Below are 17,001 nucleotides of genomic sequence, written 5' to 3'. Positions count from 1 at the left end.
AACAATATTTATTGTATATTCACTGTATGATGACAACTCAATTTTATCTGCCATTGTAATGTTTGGAATTATCTTAATTTTTATTTCCATCTTGTTTTTACTGTCCTGTTGTTGTTTTATTTTTTGTAAATTGCAGATTTGTTACATTATAGGTATTTAGCTGATGCTCTTATCCAGAGTGACTCGCAAAACTTTTACATTGCATCCATTTACATAGATGGATATATATACACACACACTATACACATGTTAATGTTGAGTATCTTGCTGAATGGTACAATGGCAGTGTCCTACCCTGGAATCGAAACTGTGGCCTTTAGGGTACAAGATCAGTTCCTTTCGCATTATACTACTAATTACCACTAATACTACTTATATATCTATATGTATATCTACATGGCTGTTATCACAAACTCCTCCAGAATGAGGTCATGAAAGATATCTTAGAAGACTAGTGTTCACTTTCTACTCTAATTCTTACTCTCCCTATTTTATCACTGTGGATCTGAAACCTGAGATCAAGTCTCTGTACAATTTTACTGAAACACACCTGTGGTAAACAAAAGCTTTGACAACCCATTCTCAGAGCAGCTATTAAAATAGTATGATATGTGATGAAGTGAAATGAGTCTTTATAATATTAAACATCTCAAAAAGGTTCAGTCCTTACCTGTTTCTCAGTCCTTTCTACTGCAGCTGAGACTGTATCATGGCCTTTGTGTTCATCCATCACACAAAGCAGACAGATGCACTGCTGATCAGTACGACAGTAAACCTCCAGCAGTTTGTCATGATGAGAGCAGATCTTCTCCTGCAGGTTTCCAGTGGCTTTGACCAGTTTGTGCTTCTTAAAGGCAGGAAATTCATAGTGAGGCTGGAGATGAGTTTCACAGTAAGAGGCCAGACAAGCAAGACAGGAATTGACAGCTTTGCGCTTTCTCCCAGTGCAAAAATCACACTCCACATCTCCAGGTCCAGCGTAACAGTGAGAAGGAGGAGCAGCTTGGAGTCCTGTCTTCTTCAGTTTCTCCACCACTTCAGCCAGCATGGTGTTTTTTCTTAAAACAGGCCTTGGGGTGAAGGTCTCTCTGCACTGGGGACAGCTGTAGACACCAGTATGATCATCCTGATCCCAGCAACCCTTAATACAGCCCATACAGTAATTGTGTCCACAGGGAATAGTCACTGGATCCTTCAGTAGATCCAGACAGATCGGGCAGCTGAACTGGTCCTGATCTAGTGAAACACTACCTTCACCCATTTTTCTCCTCTCACTGACAGAGACTGAGTTAAGTTTTGTTTCTCTGAAACTGCGTGACAGAGAGAGTGGGAGTGACTTCCTGGTTCTGCCCACAGCTGCGGGAGGTGTGGTGTTGGACTGAGGCCAGGCTGAGCAGAGCAGGCTGAGCAGAGAGTGTAAATTTACTCATAAAGATCACACACTTAAGCACACATATGACAGGGTGGTGAATGTTTGTTTATTGACCTGCTTGGTGATGAATATCACTGAATGACTGTGCGGATGGAATTCATGCACATAGTTTTGTGCTATACAAAATTAATTTGCTTAATTACATACTGATGAGTTTAGCCAGTTTCTAAAGGGAGTGGAGATTTACACTTAACCCCCACCACAAACAAGAGCACTTACACAATCACTCTCATGCGCACACACACACTCACACACCCACACACACACACAAATACTCACACACACACACACACCCACACACACATTCACAAATACTCACACACGCACACACACACACATACTCACACACACAAATACTCACACACGCACACACTCACACACACACCCACACACACACACACACACACACACACACACAAATACTCACACACACACACACACACACACACACAAATACTCACACACGCACACACACACACACATACTCACACGCACAAATACTCACTCACGCACACACTCACACACATACTCACACACACAAATACTCACACACGCACACACTCACACAAATACTCACATACAACCCACACACACACACTCACAAGCACACATGCACACACACACACTCTCTCTCACACACACACACACTCACACATGCACACACTCACGCACACACACACTCACACATGCACACACTCACACACACAGTATTTCACAGATTTTGTTCACTCTGAGAAACTACTTTGAGAGCGACTTTAAGAACGCACACAAAAATGGAGCATTGCGTAGTTCTGGCAGGCCACGAGAGTCAAGCCGCTCCGGCTGAATCAGCTGATGCTCAGCTGAGTGATGTTCGCCTATCACAGTACATTCACTAACAGGGCGGTCTACTTAAACAGCCTCCCTCTACTCATTCGGCTGCTCCTCCGGCATGCAAGCGCTGCACGTTGCTTCGTAAATCCCTCCACCACCCAGCTCCATCCCATGCGTCAAGATTTGCATTCTCCAATCCTATTGTTAGAATTGTATTGCTCCATCCTTATGTGTTTAAGAAATTGCATTTGCTCCATTTATATGTGATAAAAACTGCTTTTGCTGCTGGATCTGTTCTGTGTACCCCTCTAGGGCTCTGCCCCGGCCTTATCCAGTGCTGTTCAAGATCGAAATACCGAAATAATCTACTTTGAGTACTATGAAGTGCCTGACAGAATCTTTTATTTCATATCAAAAACAGTGAATAAAGCTCCTGCCATCCGTGCCCCAATAATGAACCCTCTTTCAAAGTCATTTCGATCTTTTCCTCTTGATCCAAAATCGAGGTGAACTGGGCCTGCTCAGCATTTTTATACATGCCACAGAGCATGATAGGATGTTAATTGCTTAATTGTATCATGTAGTAAGTCTGTATGTAAGCATCTGCATTCGTTATGTTTCTCATTTATTCTGGTTTTTCCATTCATTTGTCACCCGTCTGTATGAACACATGAATCATAAGCGTAAATATCATTTTTATATCATGCTTCTTTTTTTGAATGCAGAGATCTCAGGGTCCGTGATGCATAGGAAATAGTTCAAATTGAACAAAAGATTCATTAATCTTATTATTAAAAATGAAGTTTTGTGGGATAATTGGGAAATGTATACACATTCAACCCCCAGGAGCCACAACATTGCTGGACAAACTGCGTGGTAGTTAAGTTGATTGTCAGAAACTAAAATATCCTTTATCACACATTAAAACTGTCTGGGCGAATCAGAAACATACACTAAAACTGTATAATATATATTTTTTAAACTAACAGTGAAATAGTCCTTTAAACCTCTAAGTCAGTGTGATGAAACATTCTTCCCTGAAGGTAATTTTAAAAATGAACTTTTTTGACATGTACTTCTCTTCATGAGCACAAGAGGTCGCTGTTGTCATTATGGTCAGCAGCCCCAGTAATTCAGCAGGGAACAGTTTGTCAGTCTCCTTTACCTCATACAGAGGAAATGCCATCACATCATCAGTTTCCCCGCAAGTTCCAGCTCCAGCGCTCCACAGTTCATTTTCCCATACAGGTTTATGTGATCAATGATTTAAAATGTGTGGAAAATTAAGATTTATGTTTAACATTTACATTTATAATCAACGTTGATATTTCTCATTTATGTTTATATATAATATATACTTTTTCAGTATTTCTTAAATGCATAACAATGCCAACAAAGCTGTCGAGCACTGTTAGCTGGGAAAAAGCTTCAGAGCAGCAGTTTTACACAAATAACAGAAGCAGCATTTCAGACTGTTTCATTTCCCAACACTGCAGTCCTGTGGAGGCACCTGGCCAGGATTCCCTCTTTCATCATTTCTCTCACCTGGACCAGCACCTGAGTTTCTGCTGATCACTGAGAATTCATGAGATTAACACTGTGACCAAGAAAGAAAAACAAAGTTTCATCTTTTAAAAGAAATTTATTCTGTTTTCTGTATATTTCATTTATTTGAATGAGTAAGTGCCTTTAAAAAACTCCCCCAAAACTATAATTCTATTATACCACCTCAAATTTAATACACTTTAAAAATAAGAAGTTTTATAAAACTTGTTTATAAATTTAATCGGTTTAAAAATCTCTTATGCAGCAAAATAATCAGTGTTAAATCAAACTAGAGTCTATATTTGTTTAATTAATTTAAGACTAATTAATTAAATCATCTGAATGTTTTTCCTCCCACTTTAATTACAGCTGGGCCCCGTTTAATGTATGTCACTTAAAAATACAGGGTAATATGACGCTGTGTCAAATAATGTCGGGAATTTAATTCTGGCTAACTCTGTTTCATAAACGTGAATTAGGACTTGATTATTCGAGCACTGAAGCCTCAAGCAAAGGAGCAGGGTTCTGCTGAGTGTGGCTGCAGACGCGAGGAGCAGAGGAGCAGAGACAGGCGAGCAAACGAGCGCTCTGTACGGCCGCAATGCTAACTGAGCTAGCCTAGCCTCAGAACCAGGGCCCAGGTCTCCCCATCGCTCGCTGCCTCATCCCAGATCACACAGTTTCACAGAGCATCTAAAATAAGCCCCAAACCCAGGATAGAGGGGCTGAGTGAATGTGGTCTGGACTCTGTGCAGGAGGGTCATTGTGTCAGAGACGCTGTAGAAGGACAGAGTTCCTGCCCCGTGATCCAGGTACACTCCTATTCTGGAGGAGGGGGGAACAGGGATTTTAGTGCTCTCATTATTGTGCAGGAAAAAATAACCGCAGAAACCGCTGTGCAAACTCCAGGACGTGTTATTACCTCCCAGAGTGCAGTCATCACTCCGCCCTTTCCTGCTGATCTCTTTATATGACACTCCTATAAAAACCCCATCCCTACTCCACTCAGCCTCCCAGTAACAGCGTCCAGACAGACCCTCTCTGCACAGCACTTGGGGCCAGTGCTCAAATCTCTCTGGATGATCAGGATATGACTGGATCTTTCTCACACGGGTCACCTTTCTGTTCCCCTCAGACAGACGGAGGTGTTGATTTGCTGTGTTGGGGTCCAGAGTGAGCTGACAGGAATCTGATGGGGGAGAAGAGAGCTCCTCTTACATATTTTACACATTTCACATATTTTACATGTTTTAATGTTTTCTCGATCAATGTCTTTTTGTGCACACTTAGCTTTTTATCCTTGATTGTATATTTTCAGTTACTTTTCACTTAATTTTTTAATATCTTCAATTCTTATTGTACTGAATTTTCACCTATTGCTATGATCATAAATATTTTTATATTAATCCATATTGTTCTTGCAACTTTCTTCACACAGCCCTATTCTAGGACAAACGGTATATTATTATATTTGATTCATATGTTCAATACCAGGATGACTACAGCTTAATTTACAGGGATCTGACTGTGAAGAGGAGGTATGAGATCCCTAAAGCAAGTCCGTTATGAATATAGAACATTATATAAATCCTTTATTTCTCCATATTACCTCAAAATCTCCTCTTGCTTCATTGTTTTCATTAAGGTTTAATTCTAGACTCACATTGTAAGAAGTCCTCTCTGGTCCTGGGCACAATATGGACTTCTCCCACTGTAAAGAGAGAGATCACTGGAAAGCTTAATTCCCAAAAGCTTAATTTATGAATGCCCCTCGTTTAACACTAACCCACACTATCCAGGGTTTACCCCAGGAAACCAGCGGAGGGGGAAGTGCCTCAGAGGGGAAGCAGTGGGGGTGTGAAGCGGTGGGCCGTGGTGTTTACACGGTATCACCTACACCTGACCTGCTGAAAACATGACTGTACCATATAAGTTTAGTTAGAAATGAGAACATAATGGCTCAAGATAAGATGATGGATATCTGAACAGGGCTGTAAATGAACTGGTGCTAGTAAGGTCAAAACTGGGGGCACTGAGAATTAGATAGTGGTACAAACCTTAAGCGTAGCTTCTATAACAAAAAAAACATAAAATAAAACATAAAAGTATTTCAGCCGTAATAACCTTTTATAGAAATCTTTGATAATTCTCCCTGGAAGACGTCCTCCAGTCGCTCTTTCAGTTCAGAGACAGATCTCCTCAGAGCCTCATAAGAGACGTGTGCACTGACAGTTATGCTGAGAAAGTCTCCAGGTTCAGGAGGGGCACAGACAGACTGATAGCTCTGCAGACAGAAGGACAGACAGACACACAGACAGAAGGACAAATAATAGTCTCAATACAGATTCTTGTGCAGATGTCAGTAACAGATCTTTGTAAATGAGAGACACTCCTCACCTTGTATGTACAATGTACATAATGCGGACTGTTAGAGAGCCAGTGAAGTTACCTGGAGGAACTGGATGTGATCCTCTGTGTGTGAAAACTGCTCCAGCTCAGCATCTCTCCTCCTCAGCTCAGCAATCTCCTGCTCCAGTTGCTCCAGGAGTCCTTCAGCCCGACTCAATTCAGCCTTCTCCTGATCTCTGATCAGCTCTTTCACCTCAGAGCGCCTTCTCTCAATGGAGCCGATCAGCTCAGTAAAGATCCTCTCACTGTCCTCCACTGCTGCCTGTGCAGAGCGCTGTTAGGAGACACAGAGAAAGGAGGGCTGTACATTTTAACTAGGCCTTTCACTCAGCTCTTACTGGGACCCCAGACAGCCTGTTCCCCACAGTGTGGCTCAGTGGGATTGAGCCCCACAGGGTTGGAAAGTGGCCCAACACTGGGCTCCTCACTGGCTGACTGGAGGAGAGCCCTGACTGAGCCCTGAAATGGCTCTTCCAGCAACCAGATGTTGTCTTCTCCTCTGGTCAGTACCCACCTTGAGTGACTGCACAGCCTGTCTCAGATCCTGCAGCTCCTTCTCTCTCTCCTGGATTCTCTGCTGGAATTTACTCTGTGTCGCCCCCAGCTGCTTCTGTGGAAAAATTTGCTTTCCCCATTAAAACAATTTTTATTGTATATTTACTGTATGATGACAACTCAATTTTATCTACCATTGTAATGTTTGGAATTATCTTAATTTTTATTTCCATCTTGATTTTACTCTCCTGTTGTTGTTTTATTTTTTTATTTTTTGTAAATAGCAGATTTGTTACATTACAGGTATTTAGCTGACGCACTTATTCAGTGACTTATACAACTTTTACATTGCATCTGTTTATATATATATACAGTATATGGATATAATGGCAACACATATTACATGTTTAATGGTTGATATCTGCATAATGGTAAAATTTACCTGAATGAACTTACCAATGACTCCAAGACTCGTTCCTTTACATATACTGATAATTACACACACATACTACATTTAATGTTAGTATCTTGCTGATGTACATGCAGTGTCACCTCCGGAATGAAGCTGGCTTTAGGGTACAAGATCAGTTCACTTTCGCATTTATACTATTACCACTAATACACTATGATCTATATGGATATCTCTGGCTGTTATCACAAACTCCTCCAAAGAGGTCTTGAAACATTCTAGAAGACAGTGTTCACTTATCTGATTCTTACTCTCTTTATATCATGTGCATCTCAAACCTAGATCAGTCTCCTGTACAATTTTACTGAACAACCTGTGTAAACAGCTTTGACAACCCATTTCAGACAGCTATTAAATAGTATGATGATGAAGTGAAAAGAGTCTTTATATATAACATCTAAAGGTTCAGCTACTGTTTCTGTCCTCTGCTGCAGCTGAGACTGTTATCCTGTGTTCATCATCACAAGAGACAGATCAGCTGATCACGACATAAACCTCAGCAGTTTGTCATGATGAGAGCAGATCTTCTCCTGCAGGTTTCCAGTGGCTTTGACCAGTTTGTGCTTCTTAAGCAGGAAATTCAAGTGAGCTGAGATGAGTTTCACAGTAAGAGGCCAGACAAGCAAGACAGGAATTGACAGCTTTGCACTTTCTCCCAGTGCAAAAATCACACTCCACGTCTCCAGGTCCAGCGTAACAGTGAGCAGGAGGAGCAGCTTGGAGTCCTGTCTTCTTCAGTTTCTCCACCACTTCAGCCAGCATGGTGTTTTTTCTTAAAACAGGCCTTGGGGTGAAGGTCTCTCTGCACTGGGGACAGCTGTAGACACCAGTATGATCATCCTGATCCCAGCAACCCTTAATACAGCCCGTACAGTAATTGTGTCCACAGGGAATAGTCACCGGATCCTTCAGTAGATCCAGACAGATCGCACAGCTGAACTGGTCCTGATCCAGTAAACCTCCACCTTCAGCCATTTTTCTCCTCTCACTGACAGAGACAGAGTTAAGTTTCGTTTCTCTGAAACTATGTGACAGAGAGAGTGGGAGTGACTTCCTGGTTCAGCCCATAGCTGCAGGAGGTGTTGGACTGAGGCCAGGCTGAGCAGAGCAGGCTGAGCAGAGAGTGTAGATTTACTCATAAAGATCACACACACAAACACACATATGACAGGGTGGTGATTGTTTGTTTATTAACCTGCTTGGTGATGAATATCACTGAATGACTGTGCAGAAAGAAAGAATACATGTACATATTTTTGAGCTATACAAATTACATACTGATGAGTTTAGCCAGTTTCTAAAGGGAGTGGAGATTTACACTTAACCCCCACCATACACAAGAGCACTTACACATCACTCCATGCCACACATACACCCCACACACACACACACCCATCCACACACACACACACACACACTACACAAATACTCACACCCACACACCTCCCACACACACACACCACACAAAATACTCACACAACCACACACACAACACACACTACATCCACACTCAACACACAAACCTTCTCACAACACACACTCACACATGCACACACTCACACACACAGACACACACACTCACACACTCACACCCATACTCACACACACACACCCACACACACAGTATTTCACAGATTTTGTTCACTCTGAGAAACTACTTTGAGAGCGACTTTAAGAACGCACAAAAAATCTTTTATTTTATATCAAAAACAGTGACTAAAGCTCCTGCCATCCGTGCCCCAATAATGAATCATTTTTCAAAGTCATTTCGATCTTTTCCTCTTGATCCAAAATCGAGGTGAACTGGGCCTGCTCAGCATTTTCATACATGCCACAGAGCATAATAGGATGTTAATTGCTTAATTGTATCATGTAGTAAGTCTGTATGTAAGCATCTGCATTCGTTATGTTTCTCATATGTCACCTGTCTGTATGAATACATGAATCATAAGCGTAAATATCATTTTAATATCATGCTTCTTTTTTTGAGTGCAAAGATTTCAGGGTGAGTGATGCATAGGAAATAGTTCAAATTGAAAGAAAGATTCATTAATCTTATTATTAAAAATTATATTTTGTGGGATAATTGGAAAATGTACACACATTCAACCCCCAGGAGACACAACATTGCTGGACAAACTGCTTGGTAGTTAAGTTGATTGTCAGAAACTAAAATATCCTTTATCACACATTAAAACTGTCTGGGTGAATCAGAAACATACACTAAAACTGTATAATATATATTTTTAAAACTAACATTGAAATAGTCCTTTAAACCTTCAAGTCAGCGTGATGAAGCATTCTTCCCTGAAGGTAATTTAAAAAAACAAACTTTTTTGATATGTACTTCTCTTAATGAGCATAAGAGGTCGCTGTTGTCCACATTATGGTCAGCAGCCCCAGTAATTCAGCAGGGAACAGTTTGTCAGTCTCCTTTACCTCATACAGAGGAAATGCCATCACATCATCAGTTTCCCCGCGAGTTCCAGCTCCAGCGCTCTACAGTTCATTTTCCCATACAGGTTTATGTGATCAATGATTTAAAATGTGTGGAAAATTAGCATTTATGTTTAACATTTACATTTATAATCAACTTTGATATTTCTCATTTATTTATATAATATCTTTCATATTTTTATCATACAATGCCACAAAGCGTAGGTTGGAAGTTCAGGCAGCAGTTTTTAACATGCAATAACAATGCAACAAAGCTGTCAGCACTGTTAGCTGGAAAAGCTTCGGCAGCAGTTTACACATAACAGAGCATTCCAACTGTTTCATTTCCAAACTGCAGCCTGTGGAGACCTGGCCAGGGTTCCTTTCACATTTCTTACCTGAAGCACTGGTTTCTGCTGATCACTGAGAATTCATGAGAATAACACTGTGACCAAGAAAGAAAAACAAAGTTTCATCTTTTAAAATCAATTTATTCTGTTTTCTGTATATTTCATTTATTTGAATAAGTGCCTTTAAAAAACTCCCCCAAAACTATAATTCTATTATACCACCTCAAATTTAATACACTTTAAAAATAAGAAGTTTTATAAAACTTGTTGATGAATTCAATCAGTTTAAAAATCTCTTCTGCAGCAAAATAATCAGTGTTAAATCAAACTAGAGTCTATTTTTGTTTAATTAATTTAAGACTAATATTTAATTAAAACATCTGAATGTTTTTCCTCCCACTTTAATTACAGCTGGGCCCCGTTTCATGTATGTCACTACAGGATAATATGATGCTGTGTCAAATAATGTCGGGAATTTAATTCTGGCTAACTCTGTTTCATAAACGTGAATTAGGACTTGATTAGTCGAGCACTGAAGCGTCAAGCCTCTCGGATAACAGCACACACCCACTCTGCTGTAAAGGAGAGATGGATTTCAAAAGCAGGATCACACTCCTCATATAGACACAAAGTGGGGCGAGGCTAACAGGAGCAGGATCACACTCCTCATATAGACACAAAGCGGGGTGAGGCTAACAGGAGCAGGATCACACTCCTCATATAGACACAAAGTGGGGCGAGGCTAACAGGAGCAGGATCACACTCCTCATATAGACACAAAGTGGGGCGAGGCTAACAGGAGCAGGATCACACTCCTCATATAGACACAAAGTGGGGTGAGGCTCACAGGAGCAGGATCACACTCCTCATATAGACACAAAGTGGGGCGAGGCTAAACGTTGTAAAACTCTCAAGGCATGGACGACAAGAATATAGTTGCATAGCGTTTACTGAAGTTAACTTGCAAAACACAACAGACGGAATCACAACGCAGTAATCATTATGGACATGCTTTCTTCCTGGTCGGCGCCATCTTAGTTAAAGTGCGCATGTTCCACGCCTAATAGGCTCAAATGTGCAGGGAACGTGCACTGAAAAACGTAACCCCAATACATCACACCCCTTCCCCCCACTTTAGTCCTGAAAGCACCGAGGAAGAACTCGCTGGCGGGTTGGCCGTTGGGGTTGAGCAGGGAGAACTGGGAAATCAGCAACAGCTGGAGAACTGGGAGGCGCCTGCGGCAGGGGCTGAGTCTTTTCTTGAGTAGCCTCAACCTGTGTGAGGTCTGACACTGGCAAGCTTGTGGGGTAGTATTCCAAGGGCCATTCCAGTACACCACTGGCAGCAACAAGTGCTGCATCAGGAGCTGGGGACATCCGTCCCCTGAGCTGGTCCACATGGTGTCTGTGCACTTGGCCATCTGCTGTTTGTACTCTGTACGACAGTGGTCCTGTAGCCTCCACGACTGCTCCCGGTACCCATTTTGGGCCTCCTCCATAGTGTCGCATATGTACAGCCTCTCTTTCCTTGAACTGCCGCAGTACCTTGACTTTTACTTGCGGCCTTTTCTTGTTTTCTTGCATTTCCGCCCCAAAATCTGGGTGAAGGCGATCAAGGGCCGTGGTGAGGCGGCGACCCATCAACATTTCAGCTGGGCTCTTTCCAGTGGCTGAGTGTGGTGTTGTGTGTTGGGCCAGGAGAAATCGAGCCAGCCGTGTCTGCCAATCTCCCTTCAGGATTCTTCCTAATGCCTCCTTCGTTGTTTGCACCATACGTTCCGCTTGCCCATTGGATGAGGGGTGGTAGGGCGCCACCGTTACATGCCTGATGCCGTTTCTTTCCATGAATCCTTTGAATTCCGCCGAGGTAAAAGCTGTGCCGTTGTCCGACACAATTACATCAGGCAAACCGTGGGTTGCCAGCAGCTGGCGCAGTGTGGTGATCACTGCAGCGGATGACATGGAATTCATCAACGCCACCTCCAACCACTTTGAATGTGAGTCCACCACAATAAGGAAGACCTTCCCCTGGAATGGGCCAGCGAAGTCGACATGAAGTCGGGACCACTTCCTTGAGCTCCACTCCCAGGGATGCACAGGTGCTCTCGGAGGGTTATGTCGTGACATCTGGCATGTAGAACATCTCTTCACCACCTCCTCCACCTGAGCATCTATGCCCGGCCACCACACGTAGCTGCGCGCAAGACCTTTCATGCGCACAATGCCGGGATGTGCGTCATGGAGTAGTGCCAGCACCTCCTCCCTTGCCAGTACTGGAACCACCACCCGATTGCCCCAGAGCACACAGTTCTTGTGAGCAGACATTTCATGGCGGGCGAGAAAAAAGGACTGAAACGCTTGTCACTGTTTCCATCTGGCCAGCCCTGCAAGATCCATCTCAACACACGGGAGAGGACAGGGTCTTTCACCGTGAGGGCTGCTATCTTCTCAGCATGCACCGGAGCGTCTGGAACGGCCTCTAGCAGTAAGACCTCAAGCGGCTGTGGAATTTCCGTAGTGGCCGAAGGCAACGGCAAGCGGCTGAGGGCGTCTGCATTGGCCACCTGCCTGCCAGGCCGGTAACACAGCTCATACTGGTTGGCGCCCAGAATCAGACTCCACCGCAGCATGCGAGGGGAGAGGACCTGGGGCATCGGCTTGGAGTGATGCAGCAATCCGAGCAAGGGCTTATGATCTGTGTGGACCACAAATGGCCGGCCAGACAAGTATTGGTGGAATTTTTGACAGCAAAGACGACAGCTAGTGCCTCCTTGTCGATTTGGGCATAATTTGTTCTGTCGAGGTCAGGGTGCGTGAGGCGAAACACACAGGTGCTTCCCGGCCATCTGGCTCAACATGACTCATCAGTGCCCCAAGCCCATAGGGCGAGGCATCGCACACCAGCACAAGTGGCTTCTTTTCATCATAATGTGCAAGGATGCCATCAGCCTGCAGCAGCAGCTTAGCTTGCACATAGGCTGTTGTATGCTCTTCGGTCCATCTCCATGCTGCCGACTTGTCCAGTAAGCGGTGCAGCGGCTCAAGGACAGTGGCTTATTGGGGAGGAAACAGTTGTAAAAATTCAGCAAACCCAGGAAGGCCTGGAGCTCGGTCTTGTTGCTTGGCGTGGGAGCGTTCCGAATAGCCGCCACCTTCTCACCACGTTGGACTTATTCCATCTTTTGTCACCCGAAATCCAAGGTATTCCACTTCAGGGACTGCAAAGCTGCATTTTTCTTTTTGGAGTCGCAACCCACTCTCGGCAAAACGGCGTAGCACCTCATCAAGGCGTGCATCATGCTCATCTTGTGTCCGGCCTGCAATGAGTGTGTCATCAAGGTAGGGCTTCACTCCTGGAATACCTGCTAGTAGCGTGTCCATAAATCGTTGAAAAATGGAAACAGCTGTACACACTCCAAACTGTAAGCGCAAGGCATGGAGCAGACCACGATGTGTGTTGATGGTCAGTAATTCCGCTGCGTCATTGTCCAACAGGAGCTGTTGGTACGCTTGTTTCAGATCCAGTTTCGTGAAAACCGTACCACCGGCTAGAGCTGCAAAGAGCTCACTCACAGTGGGTAGTGGGTAGACATCTGGCTTAACAGCTGTGTTGACGGTGCAATGATAGTCGCCACACAGCCTAAGGCTACCATCCTTTATTGTGACTGGTACTATCGGAGTGGTCCACCTTGAGTGTTTCACTGGCATGAACACACCTTGCTCGACTAAGCGATCTAAAGCCTCGTCTACCTTTGACCGCAATGCAAAAGGCACCGGACGAGCTTTGAAAAACTTGGGTGCTGTGTTAGGATCCACTTCAATTGAGACAGGAGGACCCCGACAAGCCCCAAGCTCCTCAGCAAAAACTTCAGCATACTTTGCCAATATAGCCGCTGTGGACTGCTGGCGGACCTGGTACACACCTGTAACCTCTATGCCCAAGGCGCCAAACCAGTCACGTCCAAGCAAACTGGTCCCGCGACCTTGAATCACCAGCAAGGGCAAGGTGCACTCCATCTTCTGGTATTTCACATCAACAAGCACCTTACCTAACACGCTGAGGGGTGCACTCGACCACTGTTTCAGAACACAGTCGTCGCTGATTAATTGAGGGGTTCCTTCAGGCCAGAGGAAATGAAATGTGTCTTCACTTATCAATGAACAGCGGCTCCAGAGTCCACTTCCATTTTCAGTTTCCTACTGTTGATTGTGACGGTGGCATGGTATGGCACTTTCTTCTGAGGTACTTCATGCTCAGTCACACAGTTGATAAGATAATTACCCTCAGTTTCCACACCTGGATAATCAGTTTGCTGAGGTTGCACTTCAACTACATGTGTAGCCGCAGAGGGTGCATTTGAACGTGCCTTTGCCATGCAAACACGAGCAATGTGGCCTCTTTTTTTACAGAAATGGCATACTGCAGTGCTGAACCGGCAGCTTTGTGGCGCATGAGGTCCCCCACACCGAAAACATGGCTTGCGGCCTTCCGTTGCATCACCTGTAACACTCTGTCCTCTTCGGGGCTGAGTTTGATGAACATCAACTGCTGTGTCAGATACAGGTGCCTCCACTGGGCGGAGCATGCGTGCATTTGTAGAAGCAGCTTCAGCAGTCACAGCCTTCTCCTCGGCCATAGCAAATGTTAGGTTAGGCTCAGCTAAGAGACGGCGCTGCAGATTAATATCAAGGACACCACACACAATGCGGTCACGAAGCATATTTTCCAATTGGTCCCCAAATTCGCAATAAACTGAGAGTTTTCTCAACTCAGCAATGTAACTTGCGATGGGCTGGTCTGGTTTTTGTTTGCAGTGATGGAAGTTAAACCGCTGGACAATAGATGATGGAGCAGGGCTATAATGGCGACCAAGGCAAATTATGATATCCTCATAAGGAACTGCTGAGGGCAGCCGTGGTGTCAGGAGAGACCGCAAGGTGGAGTATGTAGCTGGGCCACACACACTTAAAAAAACTGCTCTTTTCTTTTCAGCTTCTACAATGCCATTAGCAACAAAAAAACATTCTAGTCTTTCTGCATACTCCTGCCAGGAGCTGCTTTTTTCCTCTGTGAATTCTTCAATACGTCCAAATGTGGCCATGTTAGCAAAGTTTGTCTCACTTGATTAATTTCCTGTTGCGCGTTTTCTTTTCTTTTTAATGATAATCAGAATGCGACGTTACAGACGATAACGAAAGATGCAGTTAGCCAGCTCTTCATAAGCTTGTCATAGCGCTTTCCCGCAAGGGCAAAAAAACAACTAATAAAACTCCCGTTCAGATGAATTCAGTCCCTCTCAAGTCCGTGTCCACACATGCCATTATGGCGTTCACAGATCAAACAGAAAAGCTAGCGAACATCACCGTGTTATCGCGGCCAATTCCAGTCCATGGGTTCTAGCAGCCGTAGCGCTCAGTGTGATCCGCCTCGTCGCCAGTGTTAGATCGGCTAAACGTTGTAAAACTCTCAAGGCATGGACGACAAGAATATAGTTGCATAGCGTTTACTAAAGTTAACTTGCAAAACACAACAGACGGACTCACAACGCAGTAATCATTAGGGACATGCTTTCTTCCTGGACGGCGCCATCATAGTTAAAGTGCGCATGTTCCAGGCGCGTGCCTAATAGGCTCAAATGTGCAGGGAACGTGCACTGACAAATGTAACCCCAATACATCACAGAAAACAATATTTGTTTTGTTCATATTCCTGTCCTCAAATGTGAAGCACTTTGTGTTGCATGTGATGTATGAAAGATGTTATAGAAATTAAGCTTAGGGGTCCAAGCATTAAGTGCTAGAACACTCTATTGTGTTTGTTCAGATTGTTACTATTATTTTTTACTGCTCTCAAAGTATCTGGATCTCAAAAACAAAAAGGCTCAGAGGGACCAAATTTGGTCAATAGTTTGACAATAAAACATATTTCAATTGGCAAGATGGTGGCACTATAACAGCTAGTTTTAATAGTTAAAAAAAGCTTGGTTAAGAGGAGCTAAGTTATCATGATTGGCAGGTGAACTCAAAGGCAGGCAGCCAATAGCAAAGGAGCAGCGTTCTGCTGAGTGTGGCTGCAGACGCGAGGAGCAGAGGAGCAGAGACAGGCGAGCAAACGAGCGCTCTGTACGGCCGCAATGCTAACTGAGCTAGCCTAGCCTCAGAACCAGGGCCCAGGTCTCCCCATCGCTCGCTGCCTCATCCCAGATCACACAGCTTTACAGAGGATCCAACAGAATGAAACAGAAACGCAGGATAGAGGGGCTGAGTGAATGTGGTCTGGACTCTGTGCAGGAGGGTCATTGTGTCAGAGACGCTGTAGAAGGACAGAGTTCCTGCCCTGTGATCCAGGTACACTCCTAATCTGGAGGAGGGGGGACCAGGGATTCCAGTGCACTCAGCATTGTGCCAGAATAAATAACCGCCGGAAGAGCAGCGCAAACTCCAGGACTTGTTATTAAATCCCAGACCACAGTCATTATCCGTCCCTTTCCTGCTGATCTCTTTATATGACACTGCTATAAAAACCCCATCCCCACTCCACTCAGCCTCCCAGTAACAGCGTCCAGACAGACCCTCTCTGCACAGCACTTGGGCCAAGTGCTCAAATCTCTCTGGGTGATCAGGATATGGCTGGGTCTCTCTCACACAGGTCACCTCTCTGTTCCCCTCAAACAGAGAGAGGTTTCTGTGTGCTGTGTTGGGGTCCAGAGTGAGCTGACAGGAATCTGATGGGGGAGAAGAGAGCTCCTCTTACATATTTTACACATTTCACAAATTTTACATATTTTTATGTTTTCCCGATCAATGTCTTTTTGTGCACACTTAGCTTTTTATCCTTGATCATATCTTTTCAGTTACTTTTCACTTAATTTTTTAATTTCTTCAATTCTTATTGTACTGAATTTTCACCTATTGCTATGATCATAAATATTTTTATATTAATCCATATTGTTCTTGTAAATGTCTTCACACAGCCCTATTCTAGGACATACTGTATATTATTATATATGATCCATATGTTTAATACCAGGATGCCTTCAGCTTAATTTACA

General features: G+C 43.9%; 1 protein-coding gene across 12 annotated transcripts in view; it reads right to left on the bottom strand.

Annotated features, from left to right (window-relative positions):
• Positions 1 to 17,001, bottom strand: part of LOC135254211 (tripartite motif-containing protein 16-like) — a 95,227-nt gene that overhangs the window by 75,141 nt on the left and 3,085 nt on the right. The window contains exons 2-6 of one of the 12 annotated variants that reach the window (XM_064334309.1): positions 6,714 to 6,809; positions 6,240 to 6,473; positions 5,915 to 6,074; positions 5,454 to 5,501; positions 3,868 to 4,979 (exon numbers count right to left, since the gene is read on the bottom strand). The exons of 1 other annotated variant lie outside the window; for it this stretch is intronic. In XM_064334309.1, coding sequence (XP_064190379.1) covers positions 4,453 to 4,979; positions 5,454 to 5,501; positions 5,915 to 6,074; positions 6,240 to 6,473; positions 6,714 to 6,809 — 1,065 coding nt within the window. In that variant the 3' untranslated portion in view covers positions 3,868 to 4,452. Of the gene's footprint in view, positions 1 to 670; positions 2,358 to 3,867; positions 4,980 to 5,399; positions 5,502 to 5,914; positions 6,075 to 6,239; positions 6,474 to 6,713; positions 6,810 to 15,610; positions 16,675 to 17,001 lie in introns of those variants that run through there. 10 more of the 12 variants (XM_064334306.1, XM_064334307.1, XM_064334293.1 and 7 more) reach the window with 10 other exon arrangements.

The sequence above is a fragment of the Anguilla rostrata genome, chromosome 4 (assembly GCF_018555375.3).
Source record: "Anguilla rostrata isolate EN2019 chromosome 4, ASM1855537v3, whole genome shotgun sequence".
NCBI classification, from domain to species: Eukaryota; Metazoa; Chordata; class Actinopteri; order Anguilliformes; family Anguillidae; genus Anguilla; species Anguilla rostrata.
This window is presented reverse-complemented; position numbering and strand designations above follow the sequence as displayed.